The sequence below is a fragment of the Cucurbita pepo genome, chromosome LG01 (assembly GCF_002806865.2).
Source record: "Cucurbita pepo subsp. pepo cultivar mu-cu-16 chromosome LG01, ASM280686v2, whole genome shotgun sequence".
NCBI lineage: Eukaryota > Viridiplantae > Streptophyta > Magnoliopsida > Cucurbitales > Cucurbitaceae > Cucurbita > Cucurbita pepo.
Window position 1 is genome coordinate 15,960,204 of NC_036638.1, and position 22,658 is coordinate 15,982,861.

A 22,658-nucleotide genomic window follows, 5' to 3' on the forward strand; every position below is an offset into this window, starting at 1 on the left:
TACTACTAACATATATTGTCCTCTCTCTAACATATATTGTCCTCTCAAGTCTACTACTAACATATATTGTCCTCTCTCTAACATATATTGTCCTCTCTTTGGGCTTTTCTTCCCCGTTTTTAAAATGAGTTAATTTGAGAGAAGTTTTCACACCTTTATAAAGAAAGGTTTCATTCCATCTCCAATCGATCCCACATCAATTGGAGAGAGAAACAAGTGCCAATGAGGTGAGAAGAGAGTGGATTGCAAGATCCCAGATCGGCTGGGAGGAGAACAAAACATTGATTATAAAAATATAGAAACTTCTCCTTATCAAACACGTTTTAAAGCAGAACCTTGAGGGAAAGCCCGAAAGGAAAAGCCCAATTTTTATAAGAGTGTGGAAACTTCTCCTAGCATATGTATTTTAAGAACCTTGAGGGGAAGCCCGAAAGGAAAAGCCCAAAGAAAACAATATCAGCTAGCAGTGGAACGTTTCCACTAGGCAGAGAGCAAATCAATTTTGAGTAAAGTCCACAGAACTGAGTTTCCTATTAATCTAACGACCAGTGCACACCAAACTTCATGATAATGTGAGATTGCTTGGTCTGGGAGAAAGACATAGGACAAGCAAAACTTCAACTTTTGCTTCTATTGGAGGATATGTGGCAGCCAACAATAAAATATCCAAATCAAGAAAAAGCTAGGCAAATTTCCATTCCTAATAACTCAAAGCTTGTTCAGCAATTTCATAAGCTCAGATAAAGAATCATTGTTTAAGATGCAATTCCAGAGGATCTAAAGCAAAACAGAGCACAAATTCATGAACAATCCAAATCCCTGACCTGAAGCAAAACCGAAGATGAACTTGTTCCAGTTTGCCTGTGTTCTTTCTTCCCTTCCTTCACTAATCTTCAACATGGAACAAAGAAATAGAAACACTTCCAAAAGGAATCTCAAATAAATGAAAGTTCATCCAGATAAATTCTTTTGTTTGCACGTATCACATAAGCTGAAGAGGAAAATAAATAAAAGAACCAAAGTGTCCAAATGTCGTAAACAATTATGAAATGTTAATAAAACTCATGAAGAAACTACAGACTACCAGTAGAGCTCTGCAGAAGGGTGCAGATATATACACAATTCAAGCAGACGATTGAAAATACCAACAGAATTAGTCTACTTGATTGTGACGAACTTATTAGTACCATGTCGTGCCCAGTGAGACCTCAAATCGATCGGGTTAGCAAAATTATAGCCATCAGCTGCTAGTTTCTCGAGTACCTTCTTAAACGCACCCTGACTCATTTTTCGCCCAGCTATCCTCGCACCTCGCCTTTTGTCACTCATGGGCAAAGGATAAGTCGATATGTTGGTAGTACAACAAGCAGACTGCCAACCACCACATCCCCACCTATAACATTGATGAGGAGAACCAGTGCAAGAGCAAACCGGGATCGGAATACCTGAAATGTCCATATCAATACCATTTATAACAAGATCAATATTCTTCTTCGGTGGTTTTGCACGAGGCACGGCGGTGCTAGTATCTTTCAGTTTCCTCGGTTTTTTAGCTTTAGGAGTTTTGGGGCCAGTCTCACTACTCTGTCTTTTCTTAGCTTTCCCACCTTCCTTCTTAACTGGAGGCTCTTCAACTCTATTTGCTACTAGTTCATCCCTAGATGAAGAGGGTGGCTGCAAGATCTGCAAGGAGTGAGCTCCTGAAGTTTCTGGAAGAACAGGATAATTGTGATTGGCAGGTAACATATTGAGAAACCTATCTCTGGGGTTACCTCCCCAATTATCCCTAATATAGTTCATATGAACCGGTGCTTCAGAGACAACGCAATCTCGAGGATGGAACGTTGGGTTCGCATTCACCATAACAGAAGGATCACGGCCGGGTAAGAAATGTTTCATGTCCCGCTCAGTAATTGGGGACATGAGCTGCAGGCCAAGATGGCCTTTAAAGGACGGCTCATAATAGCCCCAATTGCGCATGTTCAACGCATCATCATCCATGAGAACTACACATCAAACATAACAACAATGAGAGAAAAGTTCTTAGGTTTTGAACCTTCCCAATAGCAGTACTTGGATGGCGATTGTTCAACCACATCATAATGGCTCGCAAATGAAAACAAATCAAACAACAAAAGATCCAAAAGGGAAAAATAACAAGACAATTAATAGGATCAATTAAGGAGAAGCAGCTCCGAAATTGAAAATTTATTATCAAACGATTTAGACACTAATTTTATAGATCGACCTTCTAAATATTCCGTAGTAAAACAGAATTCCAGATCCAACATTCAATTCAACAAAGAAGACAAAAGAAGAAACATCCAATCGAGAAAATTAGGGCAAGGATCTCATTCCCGCGGCCCAGGAAATCAAAACTGGTTCTCATTTACAACATTGCAAGCAAATAGAAGCCCTAAACGGAGATTCACAAAAGTCAAAAACCCCCCGAAAGAGAACAAAACTTGAGAAATCAGAGACCCATGATGCAGAACGCACAAAAAATTAGGGTTTCCAAAATACTGAAATCCCAAAAACCACAGATCTGAGGAAAATTGCAGCAGAAAATCAGGAAATCACAAAAACAAAAGAAGAAGCAAATGCATATTTATATGGGGTTGCAGATAACAGGGGTAATAGTACAAGAAGGACCCATATATTCAAACTCGAGAGAGAGAGAGAGAGAGAGAAAGAAAGAAAGAGAGAAGGAGAGAGAAAAAGAGAGAGAAAGAAGGGGTCGGGGAGAGAGAGAACTTACTTGGGTGGGTGTAAACGTCTCTTTAGGGTTTTGCCCTTCTGGAGAGAGAGAGAGAGACAGAGACAGAGAGGAGAGAGGAGAGAGGAGAGAGGAGAGAGGAGAGAGAAACCTCAGAAAGAGAGAGAGATAGAGAGAACTGTGTGAGAGAGAGAGAGAGAGAGAGAGAGAGAGAGAGAGCTAAAAATGGGTATCTATCAAAGAAGTAGTTGTCGCTTTAAAAATAAGGTGAGAGGGAAAGGGTAACCAAACCAAGTTTATAAATTTATTTATTTATCCCCCAAATAAAAATAAAAATAAAAATAAAAATAAAATNCCGAAATCCCAAAAACCACAGATCTGAGAAAAATTGCAGCAGAAAATCAGGAAATCACAAAAACAAAAGAAGAAGCAAATGCATATTTATATGGGGTTGCAGATAACAGGGGTAATAGTACAAGAAGGNTGAAATCCCAAAAACCACAGATCTGAGGAAAATTGCAGCAGAAAATCAGGAAATCACAAAAACAAAAGAAGAAGCAAATGCATATTTATATGGGGTTGCAGATAACAGGGGTAATAGTACAAGAAGGACCCATATATTCAAACTCGAGAGAGAGAGAGAGAGAGAGAAAGAAAGAAAGAGAGAAGGAGAGAGAAAAAGAGAGAGAAAGAAGGGGTCGGGGAGAGAGAGAACTTACTTGGGTGGGTGTAAACGTCTCTTTAGGGTTTTGCCCTTCTGGAGAGAGAGAGAGAGACAGAGACAGAGAGGAGAGAGGAGAGAGGAGAGAGGAGAGAGGAGAGAGAAACCTCAGAAAGAGAGAGAGATAGAGAGAACTGTGTGAGAGAGAGAGAGAGAGAGAGAGAGAGAGAGAGAGCTAAAAATGGGTATCTATCAAAGAAGTAGTTGTCGCTTTAAAAATAAGGTGAGAGGGAAAGGGTAACCAAACCAAGTTTATAAATTTATTTATTTATCCCCCAAATAAAAATAAAAATAAAAATAAAAATAAAATAAAAATAAAAATAAAACCAAATTGAAAAGCAAAATCCATTATCTTCCATACTTTTTATGTTTGAGATCAATTAATCACATGAGACACACCATAATTAATCCTTTTATTTCTTCTTATTCTTTCCCTTCAAATTAATTGGAATGTTTAGTGATGCAATTTCAATTATTAAATCATAAATAATTGGTCTTCTCTACTAATATCATTTCCAAACCATAGACTTCCAAGTAAAACAATCAAAAGTCTACATTTTCAAATACCGTACGAGATCAATTATTCAACTAAAGCTTCTCCCCATTCTCCATTAACATTATTTTACATATGTTCTGCTTTCAAATGACTTCTTTCGGTTTAAATCATGAGATTCAAAGTTCAGAAAACTCATTATTCTTAGAGGAAATTACTTTCAAAAACTGTTGGTAGGTATTTAGAATAAGATTTCAGCATAAACATATACGTCCTAAGTGTGCATAATTGTCTCAATAACTTCTTGTACATTCAACATAGTTCAACCAAAACTATCGTGCGTGCATGGGAGGCCATCAAACAACCCTTTAGACTTACCCTTCCTGACTTTCAGTGTTATTTAGACTAACTTGTGCACTCGATAACTACTTGATCTCAAATAATATTTGATCTCGAACAGATTCCATGAACTTGCAACCTAAAATACAAGTCAAGCCTTTAGATGTAACAGCTCAAGCCGAAGCCCACTGCTAGCCGATATTGTTCTCTTTGAGTTTTCCTTTATGGACTTCCCTTCAAGATTTTAAAACGCATATGTTAGGGAGAGGTTACCCTTATAAAGAATATTTCGTTCCCTTTTCCAAGGTGGGATCTCACAATCCACCCTCTTGGGAGCCCAACGTCCTTATTAGTACACCACCCGATATCTGACTCTAATACTATTTGTAACAGTCTAATTTCACTGCTATCAGATATTGTCCGCTTTGAATTTTTCTCTAAGGGAGAGGTTTCCACACCCTTATAAATAATGTTTCGTTCCCCTTTCCATCAAACGTGGGATCTCAAATTAGACTATGGTTAACTTCAAAGGTATTTAGAATACCTACAGAAACCTAGTTCTTTCCATCTCATATAACAGAGTATTCTAACTACTGGCAGTATGAAGTAAGCATAACCCTTGCAATCATTTACTTTGTGAACTCTCTAATCCTCCTGTAATCTTTCACCTTCAAGCATAATCTATATTTCATCAATCAACTCTAGATTGAATATCAATGCTAAGGCAGTTTCCAGAATATCTCACTTCTATAATCAACAGAAAGGAATCAGTTGCTATTTTATACAAATGTCTCTCTGTAAAAGAACAAAACCCATGAACAACAGCTAAACGTAACCAAAAACTTGAAAAAGAAATTCCAATTATGCCTTCTAACTTCAGAGACAAAGTTTCCTGGTGTCATAGGGGTGAATCAAATGCATGGACAAAAATGAGACCCATGGTCCTATTACCAGGGAATGTCTGAGAATAAGACAGCCTGTTGATAATACTCTGCAAGACTTCAATACAAACTAGAAGAAATTCCATAAAGAGTTATGCAATATCAACTACTAATAAGCATTACACCAACATAAACATGTCAAAATCTAAATAATCCTATCAAGAAATTCTATTGAATAAACGTTGGTACCATTCTTTTTCTCTATCAGTTGAGAGAGAGCAATTGAGGGTTGTAATTCCCAATTGCTTACGAGTTAATGTCTTCAGCTAAAAACTTTAGCAGATGAACATGTTATTACAAAAGAGAATTTATAACAAAATATACATGAGCGGCCATCTCAGATGCCATGTCCCTGGATAGGCTGATTAAAATCACGATTACCATGATATTCAAGTCTTATATGACTTTCTGTAAAAAGGAAAAGGTTGACAGAGAAAAAATATTGAATAAATTCATAGGGCAAACTGTTAGTTCTGTCTGTAACAGATGGCTAGATCATCCATTTACATTGAGCAAAATAAAAGAGAATGCAGAATGCCAAACCAGTTGACCTTCAACTAAATACTACCACCATATCATTCACTTTGGTGCTATTCTACATTCTATACTCAATTTTGAAGGAGTACACGGCAATGAACAAGTTAAATGATAAGTAGATAACTGATCCAAGACAAACATGGAAAGAAAATGGCATTAAGAAACAATCCAATAAATCACGAACTATTACAAAAGGAATCAGGATTGAAGAAGATGCAGATTTCGAAATTTCATAAACCCATGAACTATAAAGAACAAAAGTTACCAGCTATAGCTACCCCGAGATTGTTGCAAAAGGTCAGTCACAGATATATACATCTAAAACAAACTCAGCCCTCTAGCATCATACCCTGCTAGTCTACTTGATAGTGACGAACTTATTGGTCCCATGCCTTGCCCAATGGCTTCTTAAATCAATTGGGTTAGAGAAGTTATAACCTTGACCTGCTAGTTTCTCCAAAACCTTCTTAAAAGCACCTAGACTCATTTTTCGCCCAGCAATTCTTGCACCTCGCCGCTTCTCACTCATCGGCAAAGGATGTACAGACAAAGTTGTGGTACAACAAGCTGATTGCCAGCCACCATAGCCCCATCTATAACACTGATGAGGAGTTCCAGTGCAAGAGCATATAGGAATTGGGATACCAGAAATGTCCATATCCAGCCCGTTTATAACAAGATCCATCTTCTTTTTCGGTGCCTTCACTTGCTGAACTGAAGGATCATTATTTTTTGCCTTACGAGGCTTCTTTGGTTTTGGAACTTTTGGAGCACCTCCATTCTGTCGTTTCTTCAGTTGTTTAGATTCCTTCTCAGATGGTTCATCAATCCTACCAACCATTTCATCTATCGATGTGTCATGTGCTTGCAACATTTGCACAGGTTGCGCAGCCGAAGTTTCTGCATGAGTGGAATAACTTGGATTGGGAGGTAACATGTTGAGAAGCTTGTCTCTATTGTGATTTATCCATCCATCCCTGACCCAGTTTGTTGGTACTGATGGTTCAGAAACACCAGACCCCCGTGAATGAAACACACCATTCATGTTAATCATAGCAGAAGGGTTGCGTCCAGGCAGAAAATGCTTCATATCTTGCTCAAAAATTGTAGACATGAGCTGCAGGCGAAGCTGTGCTTTCCCAGACGGTTCATAGTAACCCCAATTACGCATGTTCAACGCATCGCCGTCCATTAGAACTAATGAGTAAACACAACAAGCAGAGATCACAAGTTAGATTCAAGAAACACCTAAGTTATAAACATATCAACGAGTGAGAGCTTGAAATAGTCATTAACATCGTGGAAATACAAGACGAAGACAAACATTAAAAACACAAAAATTAAGATTACAAAAGGGAAGGAAAAAAAAAAACAGGGACTTGAATCACCCAAGAAATAAAAGATCTAGGAAACAAAATGGATGGCATAAAAATAGCATCAGTTAGATATTCCTACAAAATACAAAGATTGACCTGCAGTCTGCAATTAAACTCCTACAAGAAAAACAAAGGTAATCAAACAGTAAACCATCTTCCAAACGCAACAGTGAGAATTACAAATCAACTCCAGCAACACCCAAACGGGTGGATTTTAACACCAAACTCTTCATCAAAAACTAAAAATTAGGGCTTCTACTAACTAAAATCCCAACTCCTTCCATAATCAAACATAGCGCGAAAGCAAAATCAACGATAAACATAAATTAAACCGCTAAACATGGATTTGCACAATAAACCCTAAAAACGATCCAAATTTTAGATTTCAAATTCCCATCATTCGATTACACAACCAAAATAGTCCAGAATCTCGACACATCAGAAGCCAACAAAAAATCTTAAAAAAAAATAAAGGTAAATACAAATAAAGGAAGCATAAAGCACAAATGGATATAGAAAGGGTATGTTTATATATAAATGTCAGTGATGGTCAAAGAGAACACAAGGACCCATATATTTAGAGAGAGAGAGAGAGAGAGAGACAAGAGGAGAGAGAAAACTTACTCGGGTGAGTGTAACCGGCACTTTAGGGTTTTGCCGGAGCAGAGAGAAACAGAGAGAGGAGAGAGAGAGAGAGGAAAGGGCGTAAAAGGCAAAGACAAGAAAAGTGAGTGAAAAAAGAGAAGGTTGTTTTTTTTTTTCTAATATATATATTATTTATATTATTAGTAAAAGAAAATTAAGAAATTAGAAGTCGGCAAAGGCGAAGAAAAAATTGTACCAAATAATATTTTCTTAATTTTATCATATTTTTCCTCTTTTTTTTTTTTCTTTTTCAAGAAACCATAATAATATTTTGTTGATTGGTTGTGTTTTAATTTTTTTTTTTTTTTTTTTTAGAAAAGAAAAAATAATTATTTAGCATTTTAAAAACTATTTTAGGAATGGTATCTATATTTTTTTTAAAATTTTAAAATATAAAAGTAAAAACTTTGTATTTTTTTTTTTTAAATAAAGAAGTATAATATATTATAAATCAATTAATAATAGTTGAGATTCCACCTTATATTTAATTCGTAACTACATAGTTTGCATTCACTTCTTAATCCTTTGTAACGTCTCGTTGGTAATTAAGATTACATCAGGTTTTTGATACTATCTGAGAAATTGATGTCTCTTAATTAAGCTCATACCACTGGTAGATATGGTTCTCTTTGGGCTATGTGGGATCTCACAATCCACCCTTTTCAGGGCCTAACGTCCTCACTCGTACTCGTTCCTCTCTCCAATCGATGTGGGATCCCACATTCCACCCTCTCCCCTTCTGGGCTCAGTGTTCTCGCTGACACATCGTTCAGTGTCTGGCTCTAATATCATTTGTAACGGCTCAAGCCCACCACGAGTAAATATTGTCTTTTTTGGGCTTTCTCTTAAGCTTCCCCTCAAGGTTTTCAAAACGGGTCTGCTAGAGTGAGGTTTCCACACCTTTATAAAGAATGTTTCGTTCCCCTCTTGATGTGGGATCTCACAAGACATGACCAACTAACGAGTAATCTTTCTCATATTCTCGAAAACTTTAAAAGATTTTTTCTCCTATTCTAGGCATACTAAGATAAACTTCATATCTCTCTCTCCCACTTTTCTTTCAAATACTCGGAAGTTGCAATACGCTTAAGTGTCTTTATACTTCTCATTGTTAAATCTAAAAAAAGTTTGTATCTCAAAAGGTCACTACCAACCGTTATAGAAAATACTCTCACTACTTCATTCTCTACGGGTAACATCACTCAAACCAAGTAGAGAATTCTCTTTGAGAGTTAACCAACGTTATCCAAGGGCAGGCTGGTTGATTAACAATGTCAATCACGTTGTCAGTTCCTTAATTATTACGACGTTTTCAACTTGTTCAAAGTCAACTGCTTCATATGCATAACTAACACGTGAACCCTCTTTTACTTCGTGCACTTGCATCAACATTATCTTTACTAAACTCGGAAAGCATTTGTACATCCTAACTCTTAGTTAGCTCCCACATCTATGCTAGCTCATGTTCAACTAGACAATAACAAAACCTTGAAAATTGGAGGTCAAAGGCAAGTCATTGGGGCATCTCGAGTTTCGTGCCTCGTTAAAAGAAGTTGAGCTCTGAGGAGTTTTATAGTCGATTTTGCTGTCATTTGGGCTGAGTGGTCCACATTATCCTGTTTTTGGGCCATCAAACAAAAGCCTATTTATGAACTTTTAACTTTTAATTGAGCTATTAGAAGAAACATGTATGTGAGCTATAACACTCATGATGCAATTGAATCGTTGATTTTGATGTGCTATGACTCGTTAAATGGATAAAACCATCGAAATGGTTAAATAGGCTCGACCCTATTTCATGTTGAAGTAAACATGTTCATGTTTATGAACACTTGAGATTCGAATCATTCCACAAACAAGATGGATCATGTCGAGGTTGAATGATTCTACATGCAACTTAAACTACATAAAATTGGCTAAAGAAAGCACAAATGATCCTTTGACTGTATTTTCCAAGTCTACTTAGAAATACAACGTATATGACTTTATATAACCTCAAAATAAAACTACTAAAGGCATTCCAAGAGTTGTATCATTCATACTTTATAGTCATAATTAACATGTAAATGTAACCTAAAGTAAATAAAAAATCTTAAAATACATAAATGAAATACAATAACTTTAAATTGCTCTAAATTGTAATCTTCCCAAAATTTATAACAATGAAACTTCATTTTTCTTCAACGTGGCATGAATTGAAATCTCTTTTGATAATTTCAACATTTTCTTCACATCTTCATTGAAATATATTGTATGATTGATGTTTCTTGGTTTATATCATATTTGAAGACGATACCTTCGCCACTCCCTTTGAATTTGTGATAGGTTGTGCACGTGTATAACAACATGCATTTAAAAAGATTAAAATTATTGGTACAAGTATACACGGTTACAGTAGTAAGTAATAAGTAGAGTATTCAATCTTTGGAAAACTTTTTTTTTATTACTTTTAGTATTATGAGTTATAGATTATCATTATGTTGTCATCTGTATTATTTTTTTTCTAAAAATATTAAATCTTCGGTAGGTGGCTATCATATTTTCAACTCATTAACTTCAAATCACTTTTTATTACACGACTCTTATTGATCAATAAATAGACCAACCCATAACGGTTAACCTAAGTTGAACATCAAAATTTGTAGGTGAATTAAAAGAACTCGTGACTCAAAAAACTCAATCAACTAAATCTAACTTGTACCTTTTGAATTGGGTTGGGTTCAAATAAATGAAAATTTTATGAATTGAATAGGTTAGGAACCTCCTATAGATTGCCTTAAGACAATCTACAAGTCTTAATTAAATGTCTGAAAATAAATAAATATTTTACAAACTAACATTTTATTAAAAACAAAAATGTGAATAAATGATATGAACAAACATGTTACCATCAACATTCATTGGAGAGGGAACCAAACATTACTCATAAAAATGAGTAAATCTCTCATATCGTGAGGCTAGACAATACGTAATGGGTCAAAGCGAACAATATCTATTGGCGGTGGGCTAGGGCTGTTACAAATGGTATTAGAGCCAGATATCGGGAGACGTGACATCGTTTTGAACAAATATGTATGTATAGTAAATAAGTAGAAAATTTTTAAATAACTAAAAAAACAACTCGACAATTCTACTTGGGTTGCTTGGGTTGCCAAACCAACCTACCCCAAATTTCATGTTGATCTAAGAGATTTCTCCAACGCAACTCGTGTACGCCTTTATTCAAACGTTTAAATCTCCATACTTCACATATGTTGTCCAAAGAAAACGTATTTATTAGACATAGTTTTTAACGAATATGTATTTATTTCAATAGTAATACAACATTTTGCTTTAAGGTTTTTATTATATAAGGCCCACCTATGAGATCTTCCTAAGTTTTATTTACAAATAGGGTAATCTTTTGGACAAAGTTAGTAAATGCTAGAGCTATGGTCATAGATTTATGAACCCACTCACTACCTAAACAGATCTTGTTTAAAAGTCATATCCAATACGCCATACCAAATAGTCTAATAATGTGAAGTTCAGGGTGTAACCGTTTAAGCCTATCGTGAGTAGATATTGTCTTTTTTGGATTTTTTCTTTAAGTTTTTCTTTACAATTTTTAAAATGCGTCTGTTCGTGAGAGACTTTCACATTCTCATACAGGGTGTTTCGTTCTCCTCCCAACCAACCGACCCACGTGGGATCGTACAAAAAAAAAAAAAAAATGATTAGAGAGAAGGTGAAAACAAAGGGTTATAAAAGCAGCAATGGGTTGCAGCGAGGAAATAAGTGAAGATTTGTCTGAATTCTGTTGTTGGTATTCAAAGAAGTGAACCAAAGTTGATTCATTCTCTTCTCCTTCAACACACTCCCACTGAAACTCAATCATAAACCCTCTCCATGAATCATCACCAACAAAGAAAAGAAAATAAAAACCAAACATGTCTGTGTCTCTCTCACCTCTCGTTTGTTGTTTGTCTGTTTGTTTGTTTCAGATTGTTTGTTTTCTCTAGCTGTAAGGAATTTTCATTCTTGTTTTCCTTCAAATCTTGTGTCTCTCTGCTGTACTGTCTCTAAAATGAATTATAAGAGAGAGAGAGATACAAAGAGGCTGACAAAAGTTTTTTTTGTTAGGTAAGGTCAGGTCTGATAACCCAACGTGCTCTGCTAACCCTTCTAATTAATTTTCCCACCAAAAAAATTAAAACTTTCCTCTTATCTTTTTAACTCTTTTTTAATTCAACCTTATCAAATGATGAGTATTAGATCAACCTCGACTTTCCACAATGGTATGATATTGTCGATTTTGAGTCTAACCTCTCATGACTTGATTATAAACCTATGATCATTCCCTAAATTAGTCGATGTGGAACTTTCATCATCCAACACCTCCCTCCGCTCGAACAAAGTATGTCTCTCCTTAATTGAGGCTAGACTCTTTTTTTTCTTTTGGAGTCTTAGTCATTTTTTACTATGTCTTCGAGGAGGCTCGACTCCTTTTCTTTTGAAGTTCTTTGTTCGACATTTGAGGATTTACCAATCTATTGGCACGACTAAATTTAGGGCATGGCTCTGATACCATATTAGATGAACACGACTCTCTCCACAATGGTATGATATTGTCTACTTTGAGCATAAGCTCTTGTGCCTTTGCTTTGGGCTTCCCCAAAATGTCTCGTACCAATGAAGATAGTATTCCTTGATTATAAACCCCATGATCATTCTTTAAATTAGTCGACGGGGGACTTTCATCATCCAACAGTGAGATCNCCTCGAACAAAGTATGTCTCCCCTTAATTGAGGTTGGACTCTTTTTTTTCTTTTGGAGTCTTAAAATGCCTTCGAGAAGGCTCGACTCCTTTTCTTTTGGAGTCCTTTGTTCGACATTTGAGGATTTACCAATCTATTGGCACGACTAAGTTTTAGGGCATGGCTCTGATATCATGTTAGATGAACACGACTCTCCACAATAGTATGATATTGTCCCAGATCTTCATCATTCAACACCTCCCCTCGAACAAAGTACGCATCCCCTTAATCGAGGCTCAATTTCCTTTTGAGTCTTAGTCATTTTTTACTATGTCTTCGAGGAGGCTCGACTCCTTTTCTTTTGAAGTTCTTTGTTCGACATTTGAGGATTTACCAATCTATTGGCACGACTAAATTTAGGGCATGGCTCTGATACCATATTAGATGAACACGACTCTCTCCAAAATGGTATGATATTGTCTACTTTGAGCATAAGCTCTTGTGGCTTTGCTTTGGGCTTTCCCAAAATGTCTCATACCAATGAAGATAGTATTCCTTGATTATAAACCCATGATCATTCTCTAAATTAGTCGACGGGGGACTTTCATCATCCAACAGTGAGATCCCACATTAGTTGAACCGTTTTTAGGGCTTGAGCTATTACAAATGGTATCAGAGCCAGACACGGGATGATGTGCTAATGAGGACGTTGAGCTCTGAAGAAGGGTGGATATCGAGTAGTGTGTCAGCGAGGTAGATTNTCAATCTATTGGCACGACTAAATTTAAGGCATGGTTCTGATACCATATTAGATGAACACGACTCTCTCCAAAATGGTATGATATTGTCTACTTTGAGCATAAGCTCTTGTGGCTTTGCTTTGGGCTTTCCCAAAATGTCTCATACCAATGAAGATAGTATTCCTTGATTATAAACCCATGATCATTCTCTAAATTAGTCGACGGGGGACTTTCATCATCCAACAGTGAGATCCCACATTAGTTGAACCGTTTTTAGGGCTTGAGCTATTACAAATGGTATCAGAGCTAGACACGGGATGATGTGCTAGTGAGGACGTTGAGCTATGAAGAAGGGTGGATATCGAGTAGTGTGTCAGCGAGGTAGATTGTGAGATCCCATATTGATTGTAGAGAGGAATAATTGCTAGCAAGGTGGATTGTGAGATTGTGAGATCCTACGTCAGTTGGATAGGGGAACAGAGCAATCTTTACTAGGGTGGGATACCTCTCCCTAACAAATGCATGTTAAAAGTCTTGAGGAAAAACCTGTTAGGGAAAGCTCAAATAAAACAATATCTACTAGTGATGGGATTGAGCTGTTATACGAATCTTCAACATATATATACAAACACACAACAAAAACAAACTAACGTAACATATCGACTTCTCGGGTCGATTTGATTGGTTTGAGAAATGGATTTTTGGGGTGGAACAAATGTNGTTGATTGTAGAGAGGAATGATTGCTAGCAAGGTGGATTGTGAGATTGTGAGATCCTACCTCAGTTGGATAGGAGAACAGAGCAATCTTTACTAGGGTGAGGATACCTCTCCCTAACAAATGCATGTTAAAAGTCTTGAGGGAAAACCTATTAGGGAAAGCTCAAAGAAGACAATATCTACTAGTGATGGGATTGAGCTGTTATACGAATCTTCGACATATATATACAAACACACAACAAAAACAAACTAACGTAACATATCGACTTCTCGGGTCGATTTGATTGGTTCGAGAAATGGATTTTTGGGGTGGAACAAATGTGGAAACATGTTGTGTTTTGTTTTATGTATTGTCTTTTTTATGTGTTAATGGAAGTTTAATGTTTTGCGTAGTAAAGTAAGAGGGAAATGAAAAAGAAGAAAGGGTCAAAATGAGTGGGAAAGAAAGAACACAAAGGCACAGCACAGCAGAGTGAGGTGAGGTGGAAGTGAAAGAGAGTAGAAAGGAAAGGAAAGGAAATGAGAAAGACAAATATACCTAATTCATTTTCAGGCCATGTCTGTCTGTATCAACCTCTGCATATTATAAATACGTACATATCTATGATTTACCATAATTTACTGCTCCCACTTATTGCTTTTTTTACCTTTCTCAACATGTGATATCACAATGCTTTTCTCTTTCATATTTACCCTTCCCTATTTTTACTCTTCCTTTCTCCTTACCTCTTTGGAAAATCAAGGTTACTCCGAGTATTTGTGGGTTAACTTTTGTAACCGCCCAATTCCATTACTGACATACTATCTGATAGGTAGAGGTTCCATACTCTTATACTAAATGTTTCGTTCCCTCTCTAATCGATGTGAGATCTCACAATCCACCCCCTTGAGATCCAACATTTTCTACTTATTTACCATACATATTATNAACATACATGACCTGTTATCTGATAGGTAGAGGTTCCATACTCTTATACGAAATGTTTCGTTCCCTCTCTAATCGATGTGAGATCTCACAATCCACTTCCTTGAGATCCAACATTTTCTACTTATTTACCATACATATTATAGGAATAACTAAAATCTCAATATCAAACAGTTACCAGTCAAAGTCGTCATTAACACGAGTTATAAAAGTCAAAGATTCATAAATTTCATAATAATCTTAAAAGTAGGGTAAACTTGGGTAACTCAACAAATACCAACCTGTGAACTGACCTAAATTTTTTAGTTTTCAAAAATTCAACCCATCCCAAACCGAACAAAAATCCAACCTAGTTTCATTGGGTTCTTGGATCGTATGAACACCTGCAATATACATACACGTTAATGATGAACTATGTTCACTTCGCATCTTTTTTAGGAGAAATAACTCCTTTTTTTTTCCACTTTTTGAGCTTTTAGAGAGAAGGGGAAAAGGGGAATTTGTAAANCTCATAAAGTTCATAATAATCTTAAAAGTAGGGTAAATTTGGGTAACTCAACAAATATCAACCTGTAAACTAACCTAAATTTTCGATTTTTCAAAAAATCAACCCCAACCCAAACTGAACAAAAATCCAACCTAGTTTTCTTGGGTTCTCGGATTATATGAACACCTGCAATATGCATACACGTTAATGATGAACTATGTTCACTTCGACATATTTTTAGCGGAAATAACTCTTTTTTTTTCCCCACTTTTTTGAGCTTTTAGAGAGAAGGGGAAAAGGGGAATTTGTAAAAGTAGGTAGGTAGGTAGGTGCAATTAAAGAATATAATTTGGGGATTAATTAAGGAAGTTTTGATTAAGACAAAAAATGAAAAAGTGTAATTGTGTTTTAGTTATAATTAAAGTTGTTTAAAATTGGATTTGGAATCCAACACATTTGGGAGGCATGATTATGTTCTTTCCAGCTCAGCAAATTAAAGTTTTAAACTTTTATAAATAAATATAAATATATATTTTGAAGTCAAACTCATTATATTTATTATAACACAATTTTCTCCCTTTAGTGAAAGTGTGTTTTGGTTTGTCTCTCTATGACAGCTAAAAAGAAAGGCACCTAAAGTTCAAATCTCTTTTTACTGCTTCAACAACAAACCAACAAACAAAAGTTGAGTTTGTTGGATTCTCAACTTTCTCTAAACTATTTTTTCAAATTCTTATCTATTTTCTATCAATACTACCGTCTCACCCGGAGAACTTTGGAGTTCGTATCGATTATGTAACGCCCCTAATTTTCAAAGCCAGATATCAAGTGGTGTAGTATCGAGGATGCTGGGCCCCCAATTGAGTGAATTGTGAGATCTCACATAAGTTAGAAAAGAGAACAAAATATTTTTTATATGGGTGTTGAAACTTCTCCCTAGTAGACGGTTTTTAAAATTGTGAGGCTGATGACGATACGTAATGAACTAAAGCAGACAATATCGGCTAGTGGTGGGGTTGAGTTGTTACAAATTAAAACCCTAAATTCATAATTGTGTAAATTTAAGAATGTATGTTTTTTTTTTTTTTTTTTTTTTTTTTTTTTTTTTNTTAATATGTGCTCATTACAAATTTAATTGTTAACCCACTTTTGATTACTATAAACATATGAAACTTAGTTCATTAATTATCCAATTATGTTCATGTTATGTGGTAAAATATATGTGACACTTGAATAAAAGAGTACATGAATGAATTGAGACCACACCTAAATAAGAGCGATTTTGAGGATATGATATGTAACAGTCCAAGCCCACCACGAACGAATATTGTCTGTTTTAGCCTGTTACGTATCGCTGTCAACCTCACAATTTTAAAACACGGGTACTAGATAGAGGTTTCGACTCCCTTATAATGAATACTTTGTTCCCCTCTCCAATCGATGTGGGATCTCAAGCAGATAATATCTGCTATCAGTGAGCTTGAGCTATTACAAATGATATCAGAGTCAGACACAAGGTGGTGTGTTAGTGAAGATACAGGGTCCTCAAGGGGGTGGTTTGTGAGACCCCACATCGGTTGGAGAGTGAAACGAAGTATTCTTTAAAGGGAAAGATCACATATGTTGGAGAGCGTCGAAACCTCTCCCTAGTGAATGTGTTTTAAAATTTTGAGAAGAAATTCAAAAGGAAAAGCCTAAAGAAAGCCTTTTTATTTGGTGGCTCAATCAAAGGAACTCTAATATTAAGAATGTTTTGCTTGGATCAATTTTATATTGAGTAATTTTCTAAAAGTTTTTCTGCCATGAATATGAGTGAAGACAAAACATGCTAGAAAGTCTCGTGTTAGTCAACCATGAGTAGAACTCTTTTTTGTCTCTTTATTATAAGCTAAGAATAGTTGTCCGTGGAGATTCAAATGATCAAATTTTAGGATGAAAATGTGGAAACATTAATAAATATTAAATTTATATTTTTAGAAAGATTCTTTAGTACAAGAATGCTAAACAGAGAGGGAAACGAAAGTTTCCCTAATAGACACGTTTTAAAATTGTGAGATTGACGGCGATACATAACGAGCCAAAGCAAACAATATTTTTTAGCAATTGACTTAAACTGTTACACTCAAAATCAGTGTGATGTAATATCGCTATTGAATACCAATAATACACAATGTCAATAAAAAAATATTTATAAAAGTTAAAAGTACCCATAAAAAGAAACTTTAAAAAAGATAATGATAAAAGAAGAAAGCAAAGTTTAGTATTAAAGTAAAAAAAAAGACTATATTAAGAATATTCTAAACCTAATGTTTACTCAAGCATTTTAATACTAAACTTTATCATAACTTTTTACTTTTTGGACGTATGTATCTATGTACGTATACGTATGTATCTATATACGTATACGTATGTATTAGAAGTCATTTCGAAATCAAACAATAACCCCAAAGTTGAAGATACGAGATCGGGTTGATGCACAATCCACCTCCTCAACCTCGACCTTCTAATGGGGCATGATCATGGTGGTCCTTCCTTATGTTGTCTATATTCAATTCAATTTCGTTCAAGTCGATTTATATATATATATATATAAATTAAAGAATTATTTATAAATATCTGAAAACTATATCATACTCAAATTCATCTACCTAACTCAAACATCGAAGTTGGTATGTCAAACACAAGAATAGTGAATAGTTTCTCCCTTCTTTTCTATGTGGTAGTGTTGCAGTGATATGAAAGTTAGTTGCAATTGTACCTCTCTATTCTTAACATATTTCAGTGCTAGCAAATATGGTCTTATTTGGGCTTCTCGTGAGGCTTTAAAACGCGTTTGTAAGGGAAGCTTTCCACACTCTTACCAAGGGTCTTTTGTTCTCCTCTAGGACATGAGAGAGGGGTAGAAACCTCTCGGTCGGGTAAGAGAGATGATAATGAATTTTGAAAGAAGGGCACGTGGTAAGAGAGAGAATGTCACGTGCATGGTTTGTTGTTTTTATTTTTTTACAAAGGGTAGGAAAAAAAAGAGGATATATGTTTTTTTGTTGGTAATTGAGAGAGAGAAATGAAAGGGGGGCCCGAAACATTTGAAGCTAATGTCATCTCGGTGGTGGTGGTGAGGAGGCAGCAGCCCCATCCTCCCAATTATCTCCTTTTATCATCTTTTTCCTCTCTCTCTCCCTTTTCTCAATATCAAAACCTTTTATAACAACACCCTCCCAATTCTTCATTTTGCCCTACAAAACTCCCAATTCTCTCCTTTTCTTTCTCTCTCTCTCTCTCTCTCTCTCTAGATTGATATTGCAAGATTCTTCTTCTTCTTCTTCTTCTTCTTCTTCTTCTTCTTCTGCTTCTTCTTCTTCTTCTTCTTCTTCTTCATCATCATCATCATCCAAACCACTCCATGTTGAAACTTTCTTCTTCTTCTGCAGCTGCTACAGCTTCTTCTTCTGGTGGTTCTCCACCTCCTCCACCCAATTCTGACCATGGGGTCACCAGTAAAAGAAAGAGAAGACCAGCAGGAACCCCAGGTAAATTTTAACCAAATTTAACCCATTTAACCCATTTTCAATCCAAAGTTTTAATCTTTTTCAATTTTTATCCATACCCATCTCATAAAAATTCAAACTTTGAATTCACTTTTGTGTTGTTGCATTAGATCCAGATGCTGAAGTGGTTTCCTTATCGCCAAAAACCCTTTTGGAATCGGATCGGTATGTTTGTGAAATATGCAACCAAGGGTTCCAAAGGGATCAGAATCTTCAAATGCACCGCCGCCGCCACAAGGTGCCGTGGAAGCTACTCAAGAGAGCGGAGACGGCGGAGGCAGTCAAGAAAAAGGTGTTCGTTTGTCCTGAACCCACTTGTCTCCACCATGACCCTCGCCATGCCCTTGGTGACCTCGTCGGTATCAAAAAACACTTCCGGAGAAAGCATAGCAATCAAAAGCATTGGGTTTGTGACAAATGCTCTAAGGCTTATGCTGTTCATTCTGATTTCAAAGCTCATCTCAAAACTTGTGGCACTCGTGGCCACTCTTGTGATTGTGGCCGTGTCTTTTCTAGGTCCTCTCTCTCTCTCTCTAACTTTTCAATTTTATCGTTCGTGTTCATAGATATTTGAACCCGAGTATTCGAGAAAAAGCAGAATAACCAGTTCGACCTAATTTATCATTACCAATTTCTCGAATTTTGCATATGATATTGTCCATTTTAATCTTAAATTCAATACCCGCTTCCCAATTTTTAACTTTTCGATATAAAATTATCGACTACATTCTTTTAGCTTCGACTTTCGTTTTTCGAGCCTTTGGATAACTTGAGATGGAAGAAATAAGGTAATGTTTAGGTTGAATTGTATTGATAACTAATATTACATACTATTTTTCAGAGTGGAGAGCTTCATAGAACATCAAGATGCTTGTAATCTCCGGCAGCTGAGGTCCGATGCACCGCCGCCGTTGCTACCACCGCCATTACTACAACCCTACTCACGATCGATTTCTTACACCGGCGCCTCGACCAGCACCGATCATAGCTTTCAAATGGCTACACCATTACGAGGGTTTCCAATTTTATCATCGAACTTAGATCGAAACATCAACATTAATTTCCCGAATCACCATGATCTCGAGCTTCATCTTTCATCTCCAAGCTCGGCGTTTCTTAAACTCTCAATTGGGTCAAACAAGGAGGCGAAGGAAGAGCGTCAGCTCGATTTGGCGATCGCCGAGAAAGCTTACGCAGAAGAAGCACGACGAGAGGCGAAACGACAGATCGAGATCGCCGAGGTCGAGTTCGCAAATGCGAAAATGATACGACAACAAGCTCAAGCAGAGTTGGAAAAAGCTAGGATCTTGAAGGAAGAAGCCACAAGGAAAATGAGCTCCACCATTATGGAAATCACTTGCCAAACTTGTCGGCTACACTTCCATATGAGCTCCGTTACACCGGAGGAGACCTCATTGGCCATTAGCTACATGTCATCCGCTACAACAGAAGGTGATGGAGAGTGAAAAAAAAAAAAAAAAAAAAAAAAAAAAAAAAAAAAAAAAAAAAAAAAAAAAANGCAACATTGAAGAAGATCATATCATAAAATGTGAGCCAAGATGAAGAATTGAATTAAAATTTGAGTTGGGTTTGGTTTTGTTGTTTATATCTATATGTGGGGTTTTTTTCTTCTTTTACTCATGATTTTCATTGAATTATTGTATGCTATGATTATTGCAGTATCTCGAGGGACGAAAAACTTGAGGTGTTAGGTTTTAATAATTTATGTTGGTTTTTAGTAGCAAAGAAAAAAAATCCCATTATTTGCATTCTTCAAAAGTACAATAATAAAAAGAATCACTCATTATTGTGTTGGAAGAACAAACATTTTTTCTCTACTTTCTTTTTTATTATAATGTATTATCAACGGAGAGTACGACTGAAGAGACTGAGCCTCGAAGGGAATGAGTATCAGCAAGGAGTGAATGAGGTGAAGCCCAGAAGAGAAGAGAGCTCGATCTAAACACGATGATAAACGAAAACCCGAAAAAGAGTGTAGTTTTGAGATGGGGTTTTGGTGAAGGGGAGATGGACCCATATCATAAATGGAGGGGTCTGAAATAAGTGGAAATAGGCATACAAACATGGAGGGTTGAAGGAGAAACACAGTATTATTTCTTGTTTTTTGGGGACCATCCTAATGCAAATTAAAAGGAAAGAAGGTTAAAAAAAAATGGTTTAAAAAGATATATAGGAAGATAAAAAAAAAGAAAAAGGAAAGAGAAAGTTGTTGGGTCGTTTTCATTGCATTTGTGTTCCTTTGTAAAACGTAAATGCTTATTAAAAACCCACCATGTTTTTCAGTGCCACACTTGCTTTTCTTCATGCTCAGTCACTCGTCCCTCTCACTCTTCCAAAATCCATATCCAAATCAATCTATCACACACACACACACACAAACACACAAAAACCCTGTTTTTTTTTTCTTCCTTATTTTGGTAACATTCGTGTTAAACAAGGTTATGTGTTCCTTAAACAGTTCATGGAAGTTAGTTAATGTTTTTTTGATGTTGTTGTTCATGATTTTAAGTGTGTGCATAAGTAAAAGGAGGAAGAAGGAGAAGAAGAAGAAGAAAAAGGTTTGTTTTTTGAGTCATTCTTTTGAATTTACTTTGTTGGGACCATATGTTTTTTACCTTTTTACTTTTTATTTCTTTACCTTTTTCATTTTCACCTCACAATTTAGACTTCCCTTTTACATCATAGCCTTGTAGAATTTTCTTCTCTTCTTCTTTCTTCTTTTTGGACCCTCTCCACCACTGACTTCATGCTTCTTCTTACCTTTTTATTTATATATATAATACAATAGGGTAAGAAATTGCATTGGTCGTCGATGAATTATAACGTTAGTCACAATCATACCTCTGAAATTTTAAATGTTGTAATCATCATCTTTGTCGGTTGTTGTTAACTTATTGATTAATTCGTTTCACATGTGTGACTCGTACATTAGTAGAAAAGTATGATAACTAAGCAAATGAAGAGTACACCACATTTGAATGAGAGTGATCTTGAAGATAGAATGACTAAAAACGACTTAAAGGAAATGAAAGTTGCTACTTATATCATACCTCGATCATAGGAACTTCAGAGTTAAGCATGGTTTGCTTAGAGCAATTTAAGATAAAACATGCTGAAATGGCTCGTGTTGATTTGTGGGGACAATGTTCACTCTTAGAAGCGAGAAGTAAGTAACGTGACCATGTTATAGGGATTGTAGGGGAACGTCGGGTCACTAAATTTGTCCGTGGTTTTGCACTAAATAATATGAGCTAGTTAAGGACTAATTAGCTATATATTAAAAGCTAATATAGGGTAGTTAAAGTTAAATATGCATGAAAATTTTGAAAATCAAACTATTTTGGCCTATTAGATTAATGATTTTGGTTCATAAATTCATTAAAAAGGTGAAAATGACTTTTTAAAAAGAAAACAAAATTTAGATAATGATTAATTATTTAGTCAAATATATAATATATATATATATATATGGCTTCTACCTTTAATCATGAAGGCATTAATTGTTGGGCAGTAGGTAGGGTTTAAATTTCCAACTAGGCCTATAGGATTTTCCTAATTTATATGGACGTTTTTGCCCTTTCAGTGCATGAAATACAAGAATAACAAACAAAGAAATTGATTATGTACACCAATCTACACTTTTCATATATTTAAATTTTAAAAGTTAATTTTGCACCCAAAAATTCAAAATTTTGAATTTAATTTTTAATTAGT

At 35.8% G+C, this 22,658-nt stretch overlaps 3 protein-coding genes across 4 annotated transcripts; 1 reads left to right on the top strand and 2 right to left on the bottom strand.

Moving 5' to 3' along the window:
- Positions 1 to 929: 929 nt before the first annotated feature.
- On the bottom strand, positions 930 to 3,565 carry LOC111805873 (protein BASIC PENTACYSTEINE2-like). 2 transcript variants are annotated; one of them, XM_023691157.1, is made up of 2 exons: positions 3,436 to 3,565; positions 930 to 2,006 (listed from the first exon to the last, which is right to left on the bottom strand). In XM_023691157.1, the coding sequence occupies exon 2, from the start codon at positions 1,999 to 2,001 to the stop codon at positions 1,159 to 1,161; it is 843 nt and encodes a 280-aa protein (XP_023546925.1). In that variant the 5' UTR covers positions 2,002 to 2,006; positions 3,436 to 3,565; the 3' UTR covers positions 930 to 1,158. The 2 variants fall into 2 exon arrangements, with proteins under 2 accessions (XP_023546925.1, XP_023546916.1); XM_023691148.1 differs by lacking the exon at positions 3,436 to 3,565 and adding an exon at positions 2,759 to 2,895.
- A 2,306-nt stretch (positions 3,566 to 5,871) lies between these two features.
- On the bottom strand, positions 5,872 to 7,872 carry LOC111779944 (protein BASIC PENTACYSTEINE2-like). The gene is made up of 2 exons (XM_023660164.1): positions 7,748 to 7,872; positions 5,872 to 6,944 (listed from the first exon to the last, which is right to left on the bottom strand). Exon 2 carries the CDS (start codon positions 6,937 to 6,939, stop codon positions 6,106 to 6,108), a length of 834 nt encoding a protein of 277 aa, XP_023515932.1. The 5' UTR covers positions 6,940 to 6,944; positions 7,748 to 7,872; the 3' UTR covers positions 5,872 to 6,105.
- A 10,877-nt stretch (positions 7,873 to 18,749) lies between these two features.
- LOC111791620 (protein SHOOT GRAVITROPISM 5-like) lies at positions 18,750 to 20,416 on the top strand. The gene is made up of 3 exons (XM_023673025.1): positions 18,750 to 18,905; positions 19,034 to 19,439; positions 19,765 to 20,416. The coding sequence occupies exons 1-3, from the start codon at positions 18,779 to 18,781 to the stop codon at positions 20,387 to 20,389; spliced, it is 1,158 nt and encodes a 385-aa protein (XP_023528793.1). The 5' UTR covers positions 18,750 to 18,778; the 3' UTR covers positions 20,390 to 20,416.
- Positions 20,417 to 22,658: the final 2,242 nt, after the last annotated feature.